Source organism: Salvelinus alpinus, chromosome 19 (assembly GCF_045679555.1).
Source record: "Salvelinus alpinus chromosome 19, SLU_Salpinus.1, whole genome shotgun sequence".
NCBI lineage: Eukaryota > Metazoa > Chordata > Actinopteri > Salmoniformes > Salmonidae > Salvelinus > Salvelinus alpinus.
This window is the reverse complement of record NC_092104.1, coordinates 51,247,853-51,265,838: the sequence shown is the minus strand read 5'-3', so window position 1 is coordinate 51,265,838 and position 17,986 is coordinate 51,247,853. Positions and strand designations below refer to the sequence as shown.

General features: G+C 41.2%; 1 protein-coding gene across 2 annotated transcripts in view; it reads left to right on the top strand.

The window, feature by feature from the left end:
* Positions 1-17,986, top strand: part of ccser1 (coiled-coil serine-rich protein 1) — a 106,578-nt gene that overhangs the window by 55,235 nt on the left and 33,357 nt on the right. Inside the window, exon 10 of one of the 2 annotated variants that reach the window (XM_071353975.1) lies at positions 8,432-8,467. The exons of the other annotated variant lie outside the window; for it this stretch is intronic. Within the exon in view, the coding sequence (XP_071210076.1) occupies positions 8,432-8,434 (3 nt within the window). The 3' untranslated portion in view covers positions 8,435-8,467. The remainder of the gene's footprint in view (positions 1-8,431; positions 8,468-17,986) is intronic. 2 annotated transcript variants of the gene reach the window in all.

Sequence of the window (17,986 nt, the reverse complement as noted above, 5' to 3'; positions counted from 1 at the left end):
CTTCAAAAAATTACTGAGTAAAGGTTCTGAATACTTATGTAAATGTGATTTTATTTTTTTTCTCCAAAAATTCTAAACCTGTTTTTGGATTGTCATAACAGGGTATTGTTTGGGGAACAGTAAAAATGTACTTACTGTGATACATGGTCGTCTCACCTTGATGACAGGCACACTCTTGGCATTCTCTCGGCCAGCTTCACCTGGAATGCTTTTCCAACAGTCTTGAAGGAGTTCCCACATATGCTGAGCACTTGTTGGCAGCATTTCCTTCACTCTGCAGTCCAACTCATCCCAAACCATCTCAATTGGGCTTTGAGGTTGTGTGATGGTGGAGGCCAGGTCATCTGATGCAAAACTCCATCACACTCCCTCTTGGTAATGTAATTTTTTTTATCAGTGAATTCATCTGACTCTGGGTAAGTAGAAAACTGGTTAATTGCCAGAGTCTCGCACTATCCCTTTAAGGTAGCTTGGTGAGAGAACCACGTATCACAGTCATAGTAAGTACATTTTTACTCAAAGTAGCTATCAGTAAAGTTGGTGCTAGTAAGAAAAGAGAAGTTTGAGTGTAACTGCAAGAAAAGCAAGGGTGTTCGTTTTCATTCACTGGATACCACTGCTAAAGTAACAGCTAGTGGGGATCTAATGACAAACTCAACAAACAACCCTAATGTTATGTCCAGATGACATGGACATATTTGGTCAGTCACTCCCTCTCAGGCAGATCGTAGGCCTATGCAACCCAATAAGTATCATTTTTGCGGCTCTCTATCTATTGGTTATGACTTTGCACCAGTGAGCAGGCTGAACTTGGTGTCCGTGATAAGTTTGTCAAGGTAACCACAGCGGTCTAAAATGCTGACAGAAGGCCCAGTGCCCGCTGGGCCGCTGCCCCTGTACCCGGTGCATGGTGCGCGGTTGGGGGTGGGTGGCCGTCAGCAGAAGGTGAATCGTACTCTAGCAGTCCCCTTCTCCCCTGCGGCCAGGGGGAACAGAACGAGGAGGCAGCACCTCGCTGGGGACAGATGGCCCGACAGACAGCAACAGCTAGGCATAATGAACAACTTAATAAATAATTATCTCAACAATGACACTCGCTACAGGAGGAATAGGAGGACAAAACAGGCAAGCAGCCCACATAAACCATACACAGGAAGGCCAGTTAGATTCTGGAACCAGGCAGGCTTTTAGTAAAGGAGTGGACTGAGGACAACCCACACTAACCCTTTTATAGATGATCCTGGAGTGTTATCACCTTGTTACTGGGAGAAAATAGTTCATTTTCAAGAATACTCCCACACTGAGCTAATTAGTCATTTTTCTTACATGTACTGTATCAATCAGCTACACTATAGGTGCTATATATAGCACGACAGGCAGGGCGATGTGTCTTGGATGGGCTGTGAACTGTAGATGTTGAGTGGTTTGTGTAGCCATAGTGCTTCACCCATGTCACCCCCCCACAGCCCTGGCGTGTTTTTCTGGAACTGGCCTATTACTGTTCTTATCAGTAGAGTAGGATGTTATGCCTCTTGGCTCATGGCACTGAACTTCTTCCATCTGCCCCTGACAACTCACTTCAAATGGTTCAGTGTAAATATTAATTGACTGGGGAAGCAGGTTAATCTAATTACTGTCATACCGCTGGATGCCAGTGGGGAAGACAGGGAGCGAAATGATTCATAGTCTCTCTCACACCAGCCAGATTACATTGTCTTTTTGGTTTAGTTTTTTGTTGTTGTGTATTTTACCCCCTTTTTCTCGCCAATTTCGATCTTGTCTCATCGCTGCAACTCTCCAACGGGCTCGGGAGGAGAAGGTCAAGTCATGCTCCGAAACATGACCCATCAAACCGCGCTTCTTAACACTCGCCTGCTTAACCCGGAAGCCAGCCTCACCAATGTGTCGGAGGAAACACTGTTCAACAACTGACAAATGAGGTCAGCCTGCAGGCGCCCGGCCTGCCACAAGGAGTCGCTAGAGCACGATGAGCCAAGTAAAGCCCCCCCCGGCCAAACCCTGCCCTAACCCAGACGACGCTATGGGACTCGGACAACCCTATGGGACTCCCGATCACGGCCGGTTGTGGTACAGCCCGGCACGCCAATAGCACTGCGATGCAGTACCTTATACTGCTGCGCCAGATTACCATTTTTACAGAGTTGTCTAAATTCCCTTGATACTTCGTCTACTCCACTCTATCTACAGTGGTTCCTCCTTTAAAAGTTGTGAGCTTACACCGCGGGACTTAGAGGTACCCAGAGTCACAGCTTCATTGCTCCAGACCACCACAAGAGGGAGTTAGAGCACTCGGGTCCCAAGGTTTTTATATGACCAATCATATCGAGTGGTTCCGATGACGAATTTGACGCGAGCCACCCGTCCCTGGTGACTTTCTTCAGAAAATATGTCTGACAAAACATTACGGGGAAGCAAATGTAAGTAATTATAACATCATAACGAGTCAAGCAAAACATTTACAATTGAGAGGAATATGATAGTTAATGTAGAGATTAACGATTGTGCATATTTTTTGTCAAAGTTAATTTACGATAATCGCTATTTAGCAAGTTAGCTGACTAGCTAACATTAGCCAGCTAGTTAGCTGGTGTAATGACATGAGTGTGACATTGTAATTCGTGTTGTTTAATGTATTAGGTACTCCTGAGAAAAGCAGCAAACCAAGCTGTCGTCTTAGGAAACAGTGGATGTAAAGAATCTAGTTAGCTAAAGCATTTACTGCAAATTGAATGTACAATTGTGTAAGCTTGCCTTGCCGTGCAATGCAGCTGAAGTAACATAGCTAGCTAACTATTTACTTGCTTATTGTGTAGTGGAGGATAAAAATGACTGTATGCCTATGGATGTGTAGCTAGCTACAGTATGTAGCCGATCTGTGTATGGACCCTAAAACATTTGGTATTAATATTAGTTCAGAACCTGTCTATGAACCTCCGCTATCATAGTTGTTGTATCAACTTCAAGTCTGAATGGCATTAATGAAGCCTATGGATTGAGTAGAATATAATAACTTTATTGTGCCAAGGATGCAAGTCCTATACATGTACTGTAGTTATTACCACGCAAGAGATCCCCCACATTGTAGCCTGTACAATGAATTTAGTCACTCATGTACTCCTCCTTGGCAAATAAAGGTGCAGTTCAGGTATGAATCTCTGAGACATTCTTTTTCAGTCATATCCAATACCAGGTGTATCAAACTCCATTCTTTGAATGATGCTGTAATTGTATGCATTACAATTATATACTTTAACAGTGTTTACCGCTCCTGGGACATCAATGATTACACGTTGTAACTATGCAATAGACTAGAAACAGGATTTAAGTAAAGGCTGATTTTGAAATTCACATATACAGAAAAAAAGCCTATGCATATCTAACTCCCTTCATCTGCATTAATCTGAGGACACGGGATAGTATTTCAATGAGATACTTAATTTCAATCAGTGGAGAATGTGAAACGCTTTATTGAAAATAGTTCATTATCCAGGTGTTATCAATACATAATATGGGCATTATAATTATGATAATTGTAATATTATATTATAATTACAAGTTCAAATTGTACTTCAATGCACATATGGTGTGCATTATAAAACGAGGAAGAAAGACGAGGTGGGGAGAGAGGTGTAGAAGACAGAAAGGGAAAGAGGTAAGAACAGAGGCAGACAGCATATGATTAATGAATTACAGTGCTACCCTAATATTCTCTCAGTTCCACATAATTACATTGTCTCTAGCGGTGTCTCCTAACCAGCCTTGGGCCCCCAGTTGGCCCGACGGTTATCTTAAGAGCGGGTGAGGTGGCGATGATGGGACTGGCTTCCTCTCTCACATCAGAACATACCTGCAGACGAGAGACTGATGGATAGAAAAAGAGCATGATTAAGCCTTGTTTTTTTTATTCTAACACGGTCAGTCATCATAATCATCAGGAGGTGAAATGCAAAACTGACCTTGGATCATTAACTATGGGACTACTACATCTCTATCTGTATTTCAATGTAAAGCATTGAATAATAATAATACTTCCTGTTGACCCAACCAAGTGACCACTTGAAGCTTGATGATGACTTGATCATTTGAATCAGCTGTGTAGATCTGCTGGCAGACGAGGTAGGAACACATATCCTACACAGGTGGATAGACAGGTCAAGATATCCTTCTTCCTCCAAACTGCATGTGAGACAGGTTCCACGTACAACAAGACCGAAAGAGCACATAACCGTTTTTAATTACCTCTGGTTATGGACACTTTTTCCAGCAATAAAGCTTCCACGGCCTGTTCCTCGGACAGTGAACATCTGGCAATATCTACATTTTCGACCCCTTGATCAGCTCGCTCTCTGAAAGTAAAGAAAATAGCTTATTTCTTGTAGATATGACCGTTCAACCTAAAGCAGCAGATGTCATTTTCAGGATACGTCAATACAGCACAGAAAGCTTAACACCAGACTGGTATTGTGGTTGTTCATTAGGTGATGGGAAATATGCAATATGTATTCAAAATAATATACTTGCCTGTTGTATCTTGAAAAAAAGCATTGAAATTAAAAGATGCACATTTGTGGCCTGCTGGAGGTCATTTTGCAGGGCTCTGGCAGTGCTCCTCCTTGCACAAAGGCGGAGGTAGCGGTCCTGCTGCTGGGTTGTTGCCCTCCTACGGCCTTCTCCACGTCTCCTGATGTACTGGCCTGTCTCCTGGTAGCGCCTCCATGCTATGGACACTACGCTGACAGACACAGCAAACCTTCTTGCCACAGCTCGCATTGATGTGCCATCCTGGATGAGCTGCACTACCTGAGCCATTTGTGTGGGTTGTAGACTCCGTCTCATGCTACCACTAGAGTGAAAGCACCGCCAGCATTCAAAAGTGACCAAAACATCAGCCAGGAAGCATAGGAACTGAGAAGTGGTCTGTGGTCACCACCTGCAGAACCACTCCTTTATTGGGGGTGTCTTGCTAATTGCCTATAATTTCCACCTTTTGTCTATACCATTTGCACAACAGCATGTGAAATTTATTGTCAATCAGTGTTGCTTCCTAAGTGGACAATTTGATTTCACAGAAGTGTGATTGACTTGGAGTTACATTGTGTTGTTTAAGTGTTCCCTTTATTTTTTTGAGCAGTGTATATCGACTATGAAACAAATATGACATGGCCTGCTTATGAGTTGCCATGAAAGAAAGTTAGATTAAGTCAACTGAAAATGACGAGAACAGGCGTTCGTAGCTAAATGCGTTTGGTTAGCTTGAGAATAATAATTGCATGATATATCATTCTACAGTATGTATGTAATATAGTACAATGTTATGAACCGACACTGAATCGTAGGAGCTAACTACTAGCTATGTAAAAGTTGGACGGAAGAAAGCCCAGTGCTTCTTACCTGAGATGCCATCATCACACAGTCCTTCTTCGTAGGTGTCCGCTATGACTTCCTTTGTGTCGGAAAGAAAGGCTGAACAGTATTGGTTGTAGCCAAACTGACACTCAAAAAATTGTCAAAATGGATGGTGGTTGATAACAAAATTAAATTGGAGTTTTGTTTTCAAATTTAAAAAAATCTCAAAATATCTTTGTGAGAACCCCCTGTCCTATCGCAGACCAGATTTGTCCTAATGACCAAGGGGGAGTTAGAGCTATGATTATGCTTTTGGGTCCCAATGCACTACTGTGTCTCTAATTGACAATGAATGGGCAATATAAACCAAATAATAAACTGATACTTGTGCACGACTTCAAATTCGACAAGCAGGGAGCAGGTTTCGAACCCTCAACCTTCTTGCCCGAAATCCAGCGTGCTATCGACTGTGCACCAACAGCATGCTCAAGCCGCAGATTCGATAGAGAGCGTCCTCGCGGTAGCTTGCTACTCAATGTAATAAAGTAATGACTTTTGAAATAAGTTACCTTACACGTTATGTTGGCTGACAATTTGTTAGCTACGCTGCCCTGTTTTTTGGCACCTGGGATTTAAAAAAAATCCTTTCCCAGAACACCACCACCAGTGTTTCCTCGATATTCATTTAGCAGCGCGTCTCTGCCGAGATGCGCTTTCAAATGGATAGTCGTTAGCTCGATGGCTGGAAGTCTATGGGAACATCTAGCAATGCATGTCCCCTCTCTTTCTGACTATACAGTACTTTTCCATTTCTTTGCTATCTCTCACCATCACTCATTTATAACCCATTCTGCATCCATTCTCTGTTCTCAGGTCTACATCCCTATCCCCCTCTTTATTTATTCCCCTTCTACTCCACGTTCTTCCTCCTTTCTTCATGTCCTTGTCCCCTTTTCAGATTCCCCCCATTGCTTGCTCTTCTTTTACTCCCTCCTATTCTTTCCCTTGATCAAATTCTTCTCCTCCTCCGATGCCTTATTCACCGGCTTCACTACCGTGGGTTGCATGTAGTTTCATTAGAATGCTAATTCCCACCATGATTCACTTTCCTTCTCCACATCTGTGGGACCAGGACCACAACATCCTTTTATGTCCTCTCCATGTTACCGCCCAACAAACATCAAAAACATAATTCCAAGTGTCCAGTATTTTTTCATTTACAACTCTCTCCCAAAAAGTATGTTGTCTGAATTCGGGACTTTATGGTGGGTGGTTTTATTTGTGACTATTTCAAGATTACTGCTCATATGTACTGGAACGGATGTTTAAACTATCCACGACCTCATGTCATTCTCATGTGAAGAGCTGTGATAGTTGTCTCTTAAATGTTCAGCTTTGCACACTCTTGGCATTCTCTCAACCAGCTTCATGAGGTAATCACCTGGAATGCATTTCAATTAACAGGTGTGCCTTCTGAAAAGTTAATTTGTGAAATTTATTTCCATAATGCGTTTAAGCCAATCAGTTGTTTTGTGACAAGGTAGGGGGGGTATACAGAAGATAGCCCTATTTGGTAAAAGACCAAGTCCATTTTATGGCAAGGACAGCCCCAAATAAGCAAAGAGAAATGACAGTCCATCATTACTTTAAGACATGAAGGTCAGTCAATCCGGAAAATGTCAAGAACTTAGTTTCTTCAAGTGCAGTCGCTAAAACCATCAAGTTCTATGATGAAACTGGCTCTCATGAGGACCGCCACAGGAATGGAAGACCCAGAGTTACCTCTGCTGCAGAGGATAAGTTCATTTAGAGTTACCAGCCTCAGAAATTGCAGCCCAAATAAATGCTTCACAGAAGTCAAGTAACAGACACATTTCAACATCAATTGTTCAGAGGAGACTTTATGAATCATCAGGCCTTCATGGTCGAATTGCTGCAAAGAAACCACTACTAAAGGACACCAACAAGAAGAAGAGACTTTCTTGGGCCAGGAAACACGAGCAATGGACATTAGACCGGTGGAAATGTGTCCTTTGGTCGTGAGTCCAAATTGGAGATTTTTAGTTCCATCAGCCGTGTCTTTGTGAGATGCGGTGTGGGTAAACGGATGATCTCCGCATGTGTATTTCCCACCGTGAGGCATGGAGGAGGAGATGTTATGGTGTCAGGGGGCTTTGCTGGTGACACTATCTGTGATTTATTTAGAATTCAAGGCACACTTAACCAGCATGGCTACCACAGCATTCGGCAGCGATTATGCCATCCCATCTGGTTTGGGCTTAGTAGGACTATCATTTGTTTTTCAACTGGACAATGACCCAACACACCTCCAGGTTGTGTAAGGGCTATTTGACAAAGGAGAGTGATGGAGTGCTGCATCAGAGGACCTGGCCTCCGCAATCCCCCGACCTCAACCAAATTGAGATGGTTTGGGGTGAGTCGGACCGCAGAGTGAAGGAAAAGCAGCCAACAAGTGCTCAGCATATGTGGGAACTCCTTCAAGGCTGTTGGAAAAGCATTCCAGGTGTGCAAAGCTGTCATTAATGGAAAGGGTGGCTATTCGAAGAATCTCCAATAAAACATATATTTGGATATATAACACTTTTTTGCTCCCTATAAACATCAAACAAAGGAAACATTTGTAATAAGGTCATCCAAAATACATGATTCCATGTGTGTTATTTCATAGTTTTGATGTCTTTACTATTATTCTACAATGTAGAAAATTGTAAAAAATAAAGAAAATCCCTTGAATGAGTAGGTGTTCTGAAACTTTTGACCGGTACTTTGTGTGTGTGTGTGTGTGTGTGTGTGTGTGTGTGTGTGTGTGTGTGTGTGTGTGTGTGTGTGTGTGTGTGTGTGTGTGTGTGTGTGTGTGTGTGTGTGTGTGTGTGTGTGTGTGTGTGTGTGTGTGTGTGTGTGTGTGTGTGTGTGTGTGTGTGTGTGTGTGAGAGGGCTGGGCTACATGTTGTGTGTATTCATGTGTTTGTCTCTGCCATGCTCATCTCATCTCTCCATGTTGTTTTGTTCTTTTGTTTTCCCATCCACCACCTTGGCTTCGCAGTAACCAGCATCACGTGACCGAGAAGGCACTGTGCAGGTAAGGGGTCCCTCTCTCTGTGCTGCATCCACCCAGCCTGCCTGCCTGTGCCATTCTGTCTGTAATCAAGGCAGGTTGGCACTCCTGCCCCTACAAATCCTCCATCTAAACACCAAACACAGGAAACATTGTAATAAGGTCATCCAAAATAAATCAAATTCGAAATCTAGGAAATAACGGCCGGTGTTCCGAGAAAAAAAAAACATATCTCTTTGATTTGCATGCTCCCCGTCTTGATTGGTGGCAAATCACGTTAAACCACTGTCCCTGTAGGTGGCCTGTCTTTCAATTTGATCACTGTCTGTCGGTGAGCATTCTCTCTCGTTTCCACCAGGTCATTGGTCATCCTATGGCCGATTTCTGCCCACTTGGATTTTCACACGGTAACGGTAATAGCGAGTAATAGCTTGAATATGAAAGTAGTATAGTGTACCTATACATTGTCTTTGTTGTATCAGTCACTACTCTTGTGTGCGTACAGTTATTCAGTAGTGAAGTCTCTGCTCTTGGTAGAAAGCAAGGGGTTTGGTGATTATATTGTATAATGGGTCCTGCTTTAAATGACATTTAGCTTATAAAGCCTTCATAAGCACTTCATAAATGTGTTACAAAGCATCTATGGCCTTTTGTCATACTTTACAAATGGTTCATAAATGTGGCATATCCGTGTGACATAATCACCAATGTCAATGTGGCATAACCATCTTATGTCGAATATGATATAAACATGTGCTTTATAAAGGGTGACATGTTGTGCTGAAGGTTGGAACATGCTCTAAAGTGAAGTCCGTTAGTCACATTATACCTAATCTCGTTCCCAGACACTTCCGGCCAAATGCGCGAAAGGTCTGATGGACCAATGCATCAAACTTTTCCTTTGTTTATTTAGGATTAGGTTTAAAATCAAATTTGAACAGAAACTGTGGAAATGGGAAGGGTTTAGTCATAATTAGGACTTTGTGGCTGTCCTTTATAAAACAGCAGAATGTTAATAATATTGACAGAAAAGTGTCAATATTAGTGTCCTGTAGTGTCCTGTAATACTTAATTTGAAGTGAGATACCTTCGGTCATTCATAACACTTCCATAAAGACACTATATCGCATGACGCTGTACTTACATTAAAGTCAGACCCCTTTGTTCATTCATAACACACACACACAGGTTTAATGATGCAAACACAAGTTAAGTGCATTCCTACCAAGTGTCTTGAAAGTCAGTGGAATATGTAGAAAAACATTCAGCATCTTCCCTTTGCTAACTGTGGTGCACAGTAATTACGTGTGTGAGAGGGAGTGGCTCATTTAGTGCATGTTAAGCATCTGTTTGCACTCTCTCTCGCTCTCTCTCGTCTCTTTCTCTCGCTTGCTTTCTCACTCTCGCTCTCTCCATTCTTTCATTAATTAATTCATTACGACTCCAGACATGGACTTATTAATGAAGGGACATCTGTTTCATTAATGCTGAAAGGGGCCCCAGAGTCCGGCGTGCAGGCTGGGCAGACCTCTCGCTTACGGTTGCCAAGATTCACCTTCCATTGATCCAGTGGAGGTGGCCCTTCTGTGCATGTTCAGCCAGCACAATGCCCAGCCCAGAGAATCAGTAATGCCCAACTTGGACAGACCGCTCTGAAGGGCACGAATAATGGAGTTTAATTAATCATAGCCCAGGCAGGGACTTTGGTCTGTTGTGTTATAGAAAGGCATCATTGGGGCGGCAGGTAGCCTAGTGGTTAGAGCGTTGGACTACTAACTGAAAGGTTGCAAGATCGAATCCCCGAGCTGAGCTGACAAGGTAAAAATCTGTCGTTCTGCCCCTGAACAAGGCAGTTAACCCACTGTTCCTAGGCCGTCATTGAAAATAAGAATTTGTTCTTAACTGACTTGCCTAGTAAAATACAAATAAAAAACTTACGCGCTATGAAAATGGAGGCCTTGCTCTGGCTGGCGTCCTGGACTAAAAAGCAAGGGTAAAGCATCCTTACAAACAGTGAGTCTCTTTCCTGTATGTGTGTGTGTCTCTCTGTCAGTGTGTGCGTGCATGTGGCTCCGTTTGACAGTTTGCGCTGTGCTCTTTGGTAAACAAGTAACTAATTGATGTGGCCATTGTAAACAGGGCCAGAGAGGAAGGGGGTGGGAGAGCTGCTGCCTCTCGATGTGCTGTGTCAAGGGAGAACTCTGCGGTGCGGGAACGTGTGGATCAGTTGCAGCTCTCTGGTGGATTGTCGTCAAGGTCAGGTGCTGCAAAGAGGGATCACAATTCCACCGAGGGTCAGGCTAAATGTGACCCAGCTAATTACGCTAATTAGCTGAACAAAATCTTCATCAGAATGGCAAAGGTTCAGGCATAAATGCACGATTAAAGACTGTGGCACGGATTTAACTGAGGTTATCTGACCATTATGGTAACCGTTTGACTTTAAACGATGATACCGTACAGTGAATAGCGTTTTATTTTGTGGGCTTTGTTTTTGTGTAAAGAGAGCATTGTTTTGCAGAATTCGGCGAATAATAGGTTTGTAGTCAAAATAAGGAGAGAATTGTAAAGAACTTGATTTGAAAATATAAAATGTAATGGTTGATTATATCATGCATGAAGTCGAGTCCCATCACTCCATTCCTCCCCCAGTCTAGACAGGTTCACCTTTAATTGATTGCTGATCAGAGGCTTTTACTGTTAAGTCAGGCCATTCAACCACTATAGGAGTGATGCAACGCTGCTAACATTCAAGAGAATCCTTGAATAAGGATTACATATACAGTGCCTTGGGCCCTTGACTTTTTCCGCATAATATATTTTTTTTTAACTTATTTTTTTATAAATTAGAAAAATGGCCAACCTGTTTTTGCTTTGTCGTTATGGAGTATTGTGTGTAGATTGATGAGGGAAAACAAACGATTTAATACATTTTTGAAAAAGGCTGTAAACTAACAATATGTGGAAAAAGTCAAGGGCATGTCTGGTGGGGTAAGTGTGTGTCAGCTGTGTGTAAGTATGCAAACAATTTGGGATTTTCAATACATTGTTTCTTCTAAAAAGAAGTGATGCAGTCAGTCTCTCTTCAACTCTTAGCCAAGAGAGACTGGCATGCATAGTATTTATATCAACCCTTTGATTACAATGAAGAGCAAGACGTGCCGTTCTGGGCCAGCTGCAGCTTAACTAGGTCTTTCCTTGCACCACACAACTGGACAGTAATCAAGATAAGACCAAACTATAGCATGCAGGACTTGCTTTTTGGAGCATGGTGTTATCTTTTTATTACAGCCAGACCTCTCCCCATCTTTACAACCATTGAATCTATATGTTTTGACCATGACAGTTTACAGTCTAAGGTAACGCCAAATAATTTAGTCTCCTCAACTTGTTCAACAGCCACACCATTCATTACCAGATTCAGCTGAGGTCGACAACTTATGGAATGATTTGTACCAAATACAATGCTCTTAGTTTTAGAGATGTTCAGGACCAGTTTATTACTGGCCACCCATTCCAAAACAGACTGCAACTCTTTGTTAAGGGTTTCAGTGACTTCATTAGCTGTGGTTACTGATGCGTATACGATTGAATCATCAGCATACATGGACACACTTGCTTTGTTTAATGCCAGTGGCAGGTCATTGGAAAAAATAGAAAAGAGTAGATGGCATAGAGAGCTGCCCTGCGGGACACCACACTTTACGTCCTTGACATTAGAGAAGCTTCCATTAAAGAAAACCCTTTGAGCTCTGATAGATATCTCTGAATCCACGATAGGGAAGAGGTTGAAAAGCCATAACACATATATTTTTTTCAACAACAGGTTATGGTCAATAATATCAAAGGCTGCACTGAGGTCTAACATATCTCCCACAATCTTCTTATCAATTTCTTTCAACCAATCATCAGTCATTTCTGTCAGTGCAGTACATGTTGAGTGCCCTTCTCTATAAGCGTGCTGAAAGTCTATTGTTAATTTGTTTACAGAGAAATAGCATTGTATTTGGTCAAACACAATTTTTTCCAAAAGTTTGCGAAGAGCTGGCAGCAAGCTGAATGGTCTGCTGTTAGAACCAGTAAAGGCCGCTTTACCACTCTTGGCTAGTGGAATTACTTTGGTTTCTCTCCAGGCCTGAGGCCAAATACTTTACTCTGCTCAGATTAAAAATATGACAGATAGGAGTGGCTATAGTCAGCTACCATCCTCAGTAGCTTCCCATTTAAATTGTCAATGTCATTATTGATCGATAACAATAATTTTCCACCTCTCCGACACTAACTTTACAAAATTCAAACTTGCAATGCTTTTCTTTCATTATGATTATTATTTTTTGCATGAATACGATGGCTCACTGTTCATTGTTGGCATTTCCTGCCTAAGTTTGCCCACTTTGCCAATGAAGTAATCATCAAATGGTTTTGTGATGAATAAGCCATCTGATTCGATGAAAGATGGAGTTGAATTTGTCTTTCTGCCCATAATTTATTTTAAAGTACTCCAATGTTTTTTTCCATCGTTCTTTATATCATTGATCTTGGCTTCATAATACAGCTTCTTCTTTTTGTTGAGTTTAGTCACATAATTTCTCAATTTGCAGTAAGATGTGCAGCCACACTTATTAGGCACTCCTTTTAACCCATCTCTTTCAACTATACAGTTTTTCACCAATCCATGGAGCCTTAACAGTTCTAATAGTCAGTTTCTTAACAGGTGCATGTTTATCAATAATTGGAACAAGAAATGTCATAAGTGCTTTAAGTGCAGCGTTTGGATGCTCCTTATTAATCACATCAGACCAATACATATTTTACATCATCCCAAATACAGTACCAGTCAAAAGTTGACACACCTACTCATTCCAGGGTTTTTCTTTATTTTTACTATTTTTTTTACATTGTAGAGTAATAGTGAAGACATCAAAACTATGAAATAACACATATGGAATCATGTAGTAACCAAAAAAGTGTTAATCAAATCAAAATCTATTTTAAATTTGAGATTCTTCAAAGTAGCCACCCTTTGCCTTGATGACAGCTTTGAACACTCTTGGCATTTTCTCAACCAGCTTCATGAGGTAGTCTCCTGGAATGCATTTCAATTAACAGGTGTGTCTTGTTAACCTCTCTAGGGTACGTGAGACGGTAGCGTCCCATCTCTTCAACAGCCAGTGAAACTGCAGGGCGCCAAATTCAAAACAACAGAAATCCCAAAATTAAAATTCCTTAAACATACATGTATTTTACACAATTTTAAAGATACACTTGTTGTAAATCCAGCCACAGTGTCCGATTTCGAAAAGGCTTTACGACGAAAGCAAACCAAACGATAAGGTTAGGTGAGTGCCTATTCACAGAATAACACAGCCATTTTTCCAGCGAAAGATAGCTTTCACAAAAAGCAGAAATAGAGATAGAATTAATCACTAACCTTTGATGATCTTCATCAGATGACACTCATAGGACTTCATGTTACACAATACATGTATGTTTTGTTCGGTAAAGTTCATATTTATAACAAAAAATCTGAGTTTACATTGGCGCGTTACATTCACTAGTTCCAAAAACATCAAGTGATTTTGCATAGCCACATCATTTCAACAGAAATACTCATCATAAATGTAGATGATAATACAAGTTATACACATGGAATTATAGATATACCTCTCCTTAATGCAACCGCTGTGTCAGATTTAAAAAAAACTTTACGGAAAAAGCAAATCATGCAATAATCTGAGACGGAGCTCAGAACAATAGCCAAATTAGCCGCCATGTTGGGGTCAACAGAAACCAGAAAATACATAATAAATGTTTCCTTACCTTTGATGAACTTCATCAGAATGCAGTCCTAGGAATCCCAGGTCCACAATAAATGCTTGATTTGTTCGATAATGTCCGTTATTTATGTCCAATTAGCTACTTTGGTTAGCGCGTTAGCGGTAAACAATTCCAAAGTCACAAAGCGCATCCACTATAACGTGATGAAATGTCCGTACGTAACAGTCAGTAGAAACATGTCAAACGATGTACTGAATCAATCTTTAGAATGTTGTTAACGTACATCTTGAATAACGTTCCAACCGGAGAATTAGATTGACTTCAGAAGAGCGGTGGAACGGAGGTTCTCCTCATTTGAAGGCGCGTGTTCAATGCGTGGTCACCTCATGGCAGTGATTACTAATTCCTGTCTCCTTCGGCCCCCCTTCACATTAGAGTCATCAGACAAAGTTCCATTGACTGTTGACATCTAGTGGAAGCCGTAGGAAGTGAAAACTCATCAATATCTCGCTGTAATTTCAATGAGAGCTTGGTTGAAAATCTGCCACCTCAGAAACAATTCAAACAGGTTTTTGCCTGCCATATGAGTTATGTTATACTCACAGACATAATTCAAACCGTTTTAGAAACTTCAGAGTGTTTTCTATCCAATACGAATAATAATATGTATATATTAGCAACTAGGACTGAGGAGCAGGCAGTTTACTATGGGCACCTCTGTGCACCTTTCATCCAAGCTACTCAATACTGCCCCTGCAGCCATAAGAAGTTAAAGGCCCAGTCAACTTAGTGTATGTAAACTTCTGACCCACTGGAACTTCCGACTTCAAACTGTATAAACTTCCTACTTCAACTGTATATCCATAAAAATGATGCCAGCCGATTCATGATTTCGACTGGCTGAGAAACGCTGCCTGCTTGTCTGTCTCGTCCCGACTCCCGACACGTTCACTTCTATCCAGGCTGTTTCACAACCGGCCGTGATTGGGAGTCCCATAGGGTCGCGCACAATTGGCCCAGCGTCGTCCGGGTTTGACCGGTGTAGGCCATCATTGTAAATAAGAATTTGTTCTTAACTGTCTTGCCTAGTTAAATAAAGGTTACATTTTAAAAAATGGGAAAGCAGGAGATCAAATTTGAATATTGAAGCAAATGTTGGAAATGTCAGAGAGACAGACAGCAAGATTTATACAAATCTCCGCTGTTGAAAACTAAATGTTAGTCTAAAAGAAATGTGAGCATGTCTAGATGCTTTTTATAGTGGAGATCAAGTTTATCAGTTGCCTGGCTGAGCTGATGAGAATGTGGATTGCGCAGTCAGATGGAACAGAGTGAATAGGCACTTTAACGTCATAGATTTAGCCAGTGATAAATTGTGGAATTTTATTTTCCCTTTTGTCTTGGACATAAGACTGTAAAAACACCAGCAAATTAGCTTCAAGTAATTTTAATTTAATTTAGAAAATCTGTCCCAAACTATTCAGAAAGTATTCACACCCCTTTATTTTTTAAACATTTTGTTGTGTTACAAAGTGGGATTAAAATGGATTTGGTTGTCATTTCTTGTCAACGATCTACACAAAATACTCATGTCAAAGTGAAAACAAGAAAGTTAGTTAATGGAAAATACACTAATATATCTTGATTACTTAAGTATTCAAATGCATGTTAGAATCACCTTTGACAGCAATTACAGCTGTGAGTATTTCTGGGTAAATCTCTAAGAGCTTTGCACACCAGGAGTGTACAATATTTGCCAATTTATTCTATTCATTTTTTTTTAAAGCTCTGTCAAGTTGGTTGTTGATCATTGCTAGACAACCATTTTCAAGATTTGCCATAGATTTTTAAGCCGATTTAAGTCAAAACTGTATGCCACTCAGGAACATTCAATGTCGTCTTGGTAAGTAACCCCAGTGTATATTTGGCCTTGTGTTTTAGGTAATTGTCCTACTAAAAGGTGGATTTGTCTCCCAGTGTCTGTTGGAAAGCAGACTGAACCAAGGATACATTTTTTTCCCTCTAGATTATTGTCTGTGCTTTTTTTTTTTTTAACTCCTTAGTCCTTACCGATTACAGGTATACCCATAACATGATGCAGCTTCAGCGGTCCCGTTCTGTGAGCTTGTGTGGCCTACCACTTCGTGGCTCAGCCGTTGTTGCGCCTAGACGTTTCCACTTCACAATAACATCACTTACGGTTGACCGGGGCAGCTCTAGCAAGGCAGATATTTGACAAGCTGACGTGATGGAAAGATTTGAAAGTCGCTGAGCTTTTCAGTACGTTCCATTCTACTACCAATGTGTGTCTATGGAGGTTGCCTTACTGTGTGCTCGATTTCATACATCTGTCAGCAACGGGTATGGCTGAAATTGCCAAATCCCCTCATTTGAATTCAGGACAAAATGTTAATTTCTTTGCCACATTTTTTGCATTATTACTTTAGTGCCTTAATTGCAAACAGGATGCATGTTTTGGAATATTTTCATTCAGTACAGGCTTCCTTCTTTTCATTCTGTCATTTATGTTTGTATTGTGGAGTAACTACAATGTTGTTGATCAAACCTCAGTTCTCTCCTATCACAGCCATTAAACTCTGTAACTGTTATAACATCACCATTGGCCTTATGGTGAAATCCCTGAGCGGTTTCCTTTCTCTCCGGCAACTGAGTTAGGAGGGGCGCCTGTATTTTTGTGGCGACTGGGTTTATTGATACACCATCTAAAGTGTAATTAGTAACTGTATCATGCTCAAAGGGGTATTCAATGTCTTTTTCATCTACCGATAGGTGTCCTTCTTTGTGAAGCATTGGAAGACCTCCCTGGTCGTTGTGGTTGAATCTGTGCTTTAAATTCACTGCTTGACTAAGGGACCTTACACATAATTGTGGGGTCAGAGATGGGGTAGTTTTTACATTTTTACATTTTAGTCATTTAGCAGACGCTCTTATCCAGAGCGACTTACAGTAGAGTGCATACATTTTATTACATTTTTACATACTGAGACAAGGATATCCCTACCGGCCAAGAGCAGACGCTCTTATCCAGAGCGACTTACAGTAGAGTGCATAATTTTTTTTTTTTATTATTATTATTTTTATTTTTTTACATACTGAGACAAGGATATCCCTACCGGCCAAACCCTCCCTACCGGCCAAACCCTCCCTAACCCGGACGACGCTATGCCAATTGTGCATCGCCCCACGGATCTCCCGGTTGCGGCCGGCTGCGACAGAGCCTGGGCGCGAACCCAGCCCAGCCTGGGCGCGAACCCAGAGACTCTGGTGGCGCAGCTAGCACTGCGATGCAGTGCCCTAGACCACTGCGCCACCCGGGATGGCGTAGTCATTTTAAAATAATTTTAAACACTATTATTGCACACAGAATCCATTCAACTTATGTGACTTGTTATGCAAATTTTTATTATCGTATTTAGGCTTTCCATAACAAAAGGGTTGAATACTTATTAATTTGTAAACATTTCTAAAAACATAATTCCACTTGGATATTATGGGGTATTGTGTGTAAATCAGTGACACAAAATCTAAATTTAATCCATTTTAAATTCAGGCTGTAACACTACAAAATATGGAAAAAGTCAAGGGGTGTGAATACTTTCTGAAGGCACGTATACAAATCTATGCAAGGTTTTAAATATTTTTTTGGGTCAAATGTTTGGACTTCTTGCGGTCAATTTGCGGTTTACAAATTATGTTTCGGCCCCCTGACCATCCGCTCAAGAAAAGAACGGCCTGCTGCTGAAT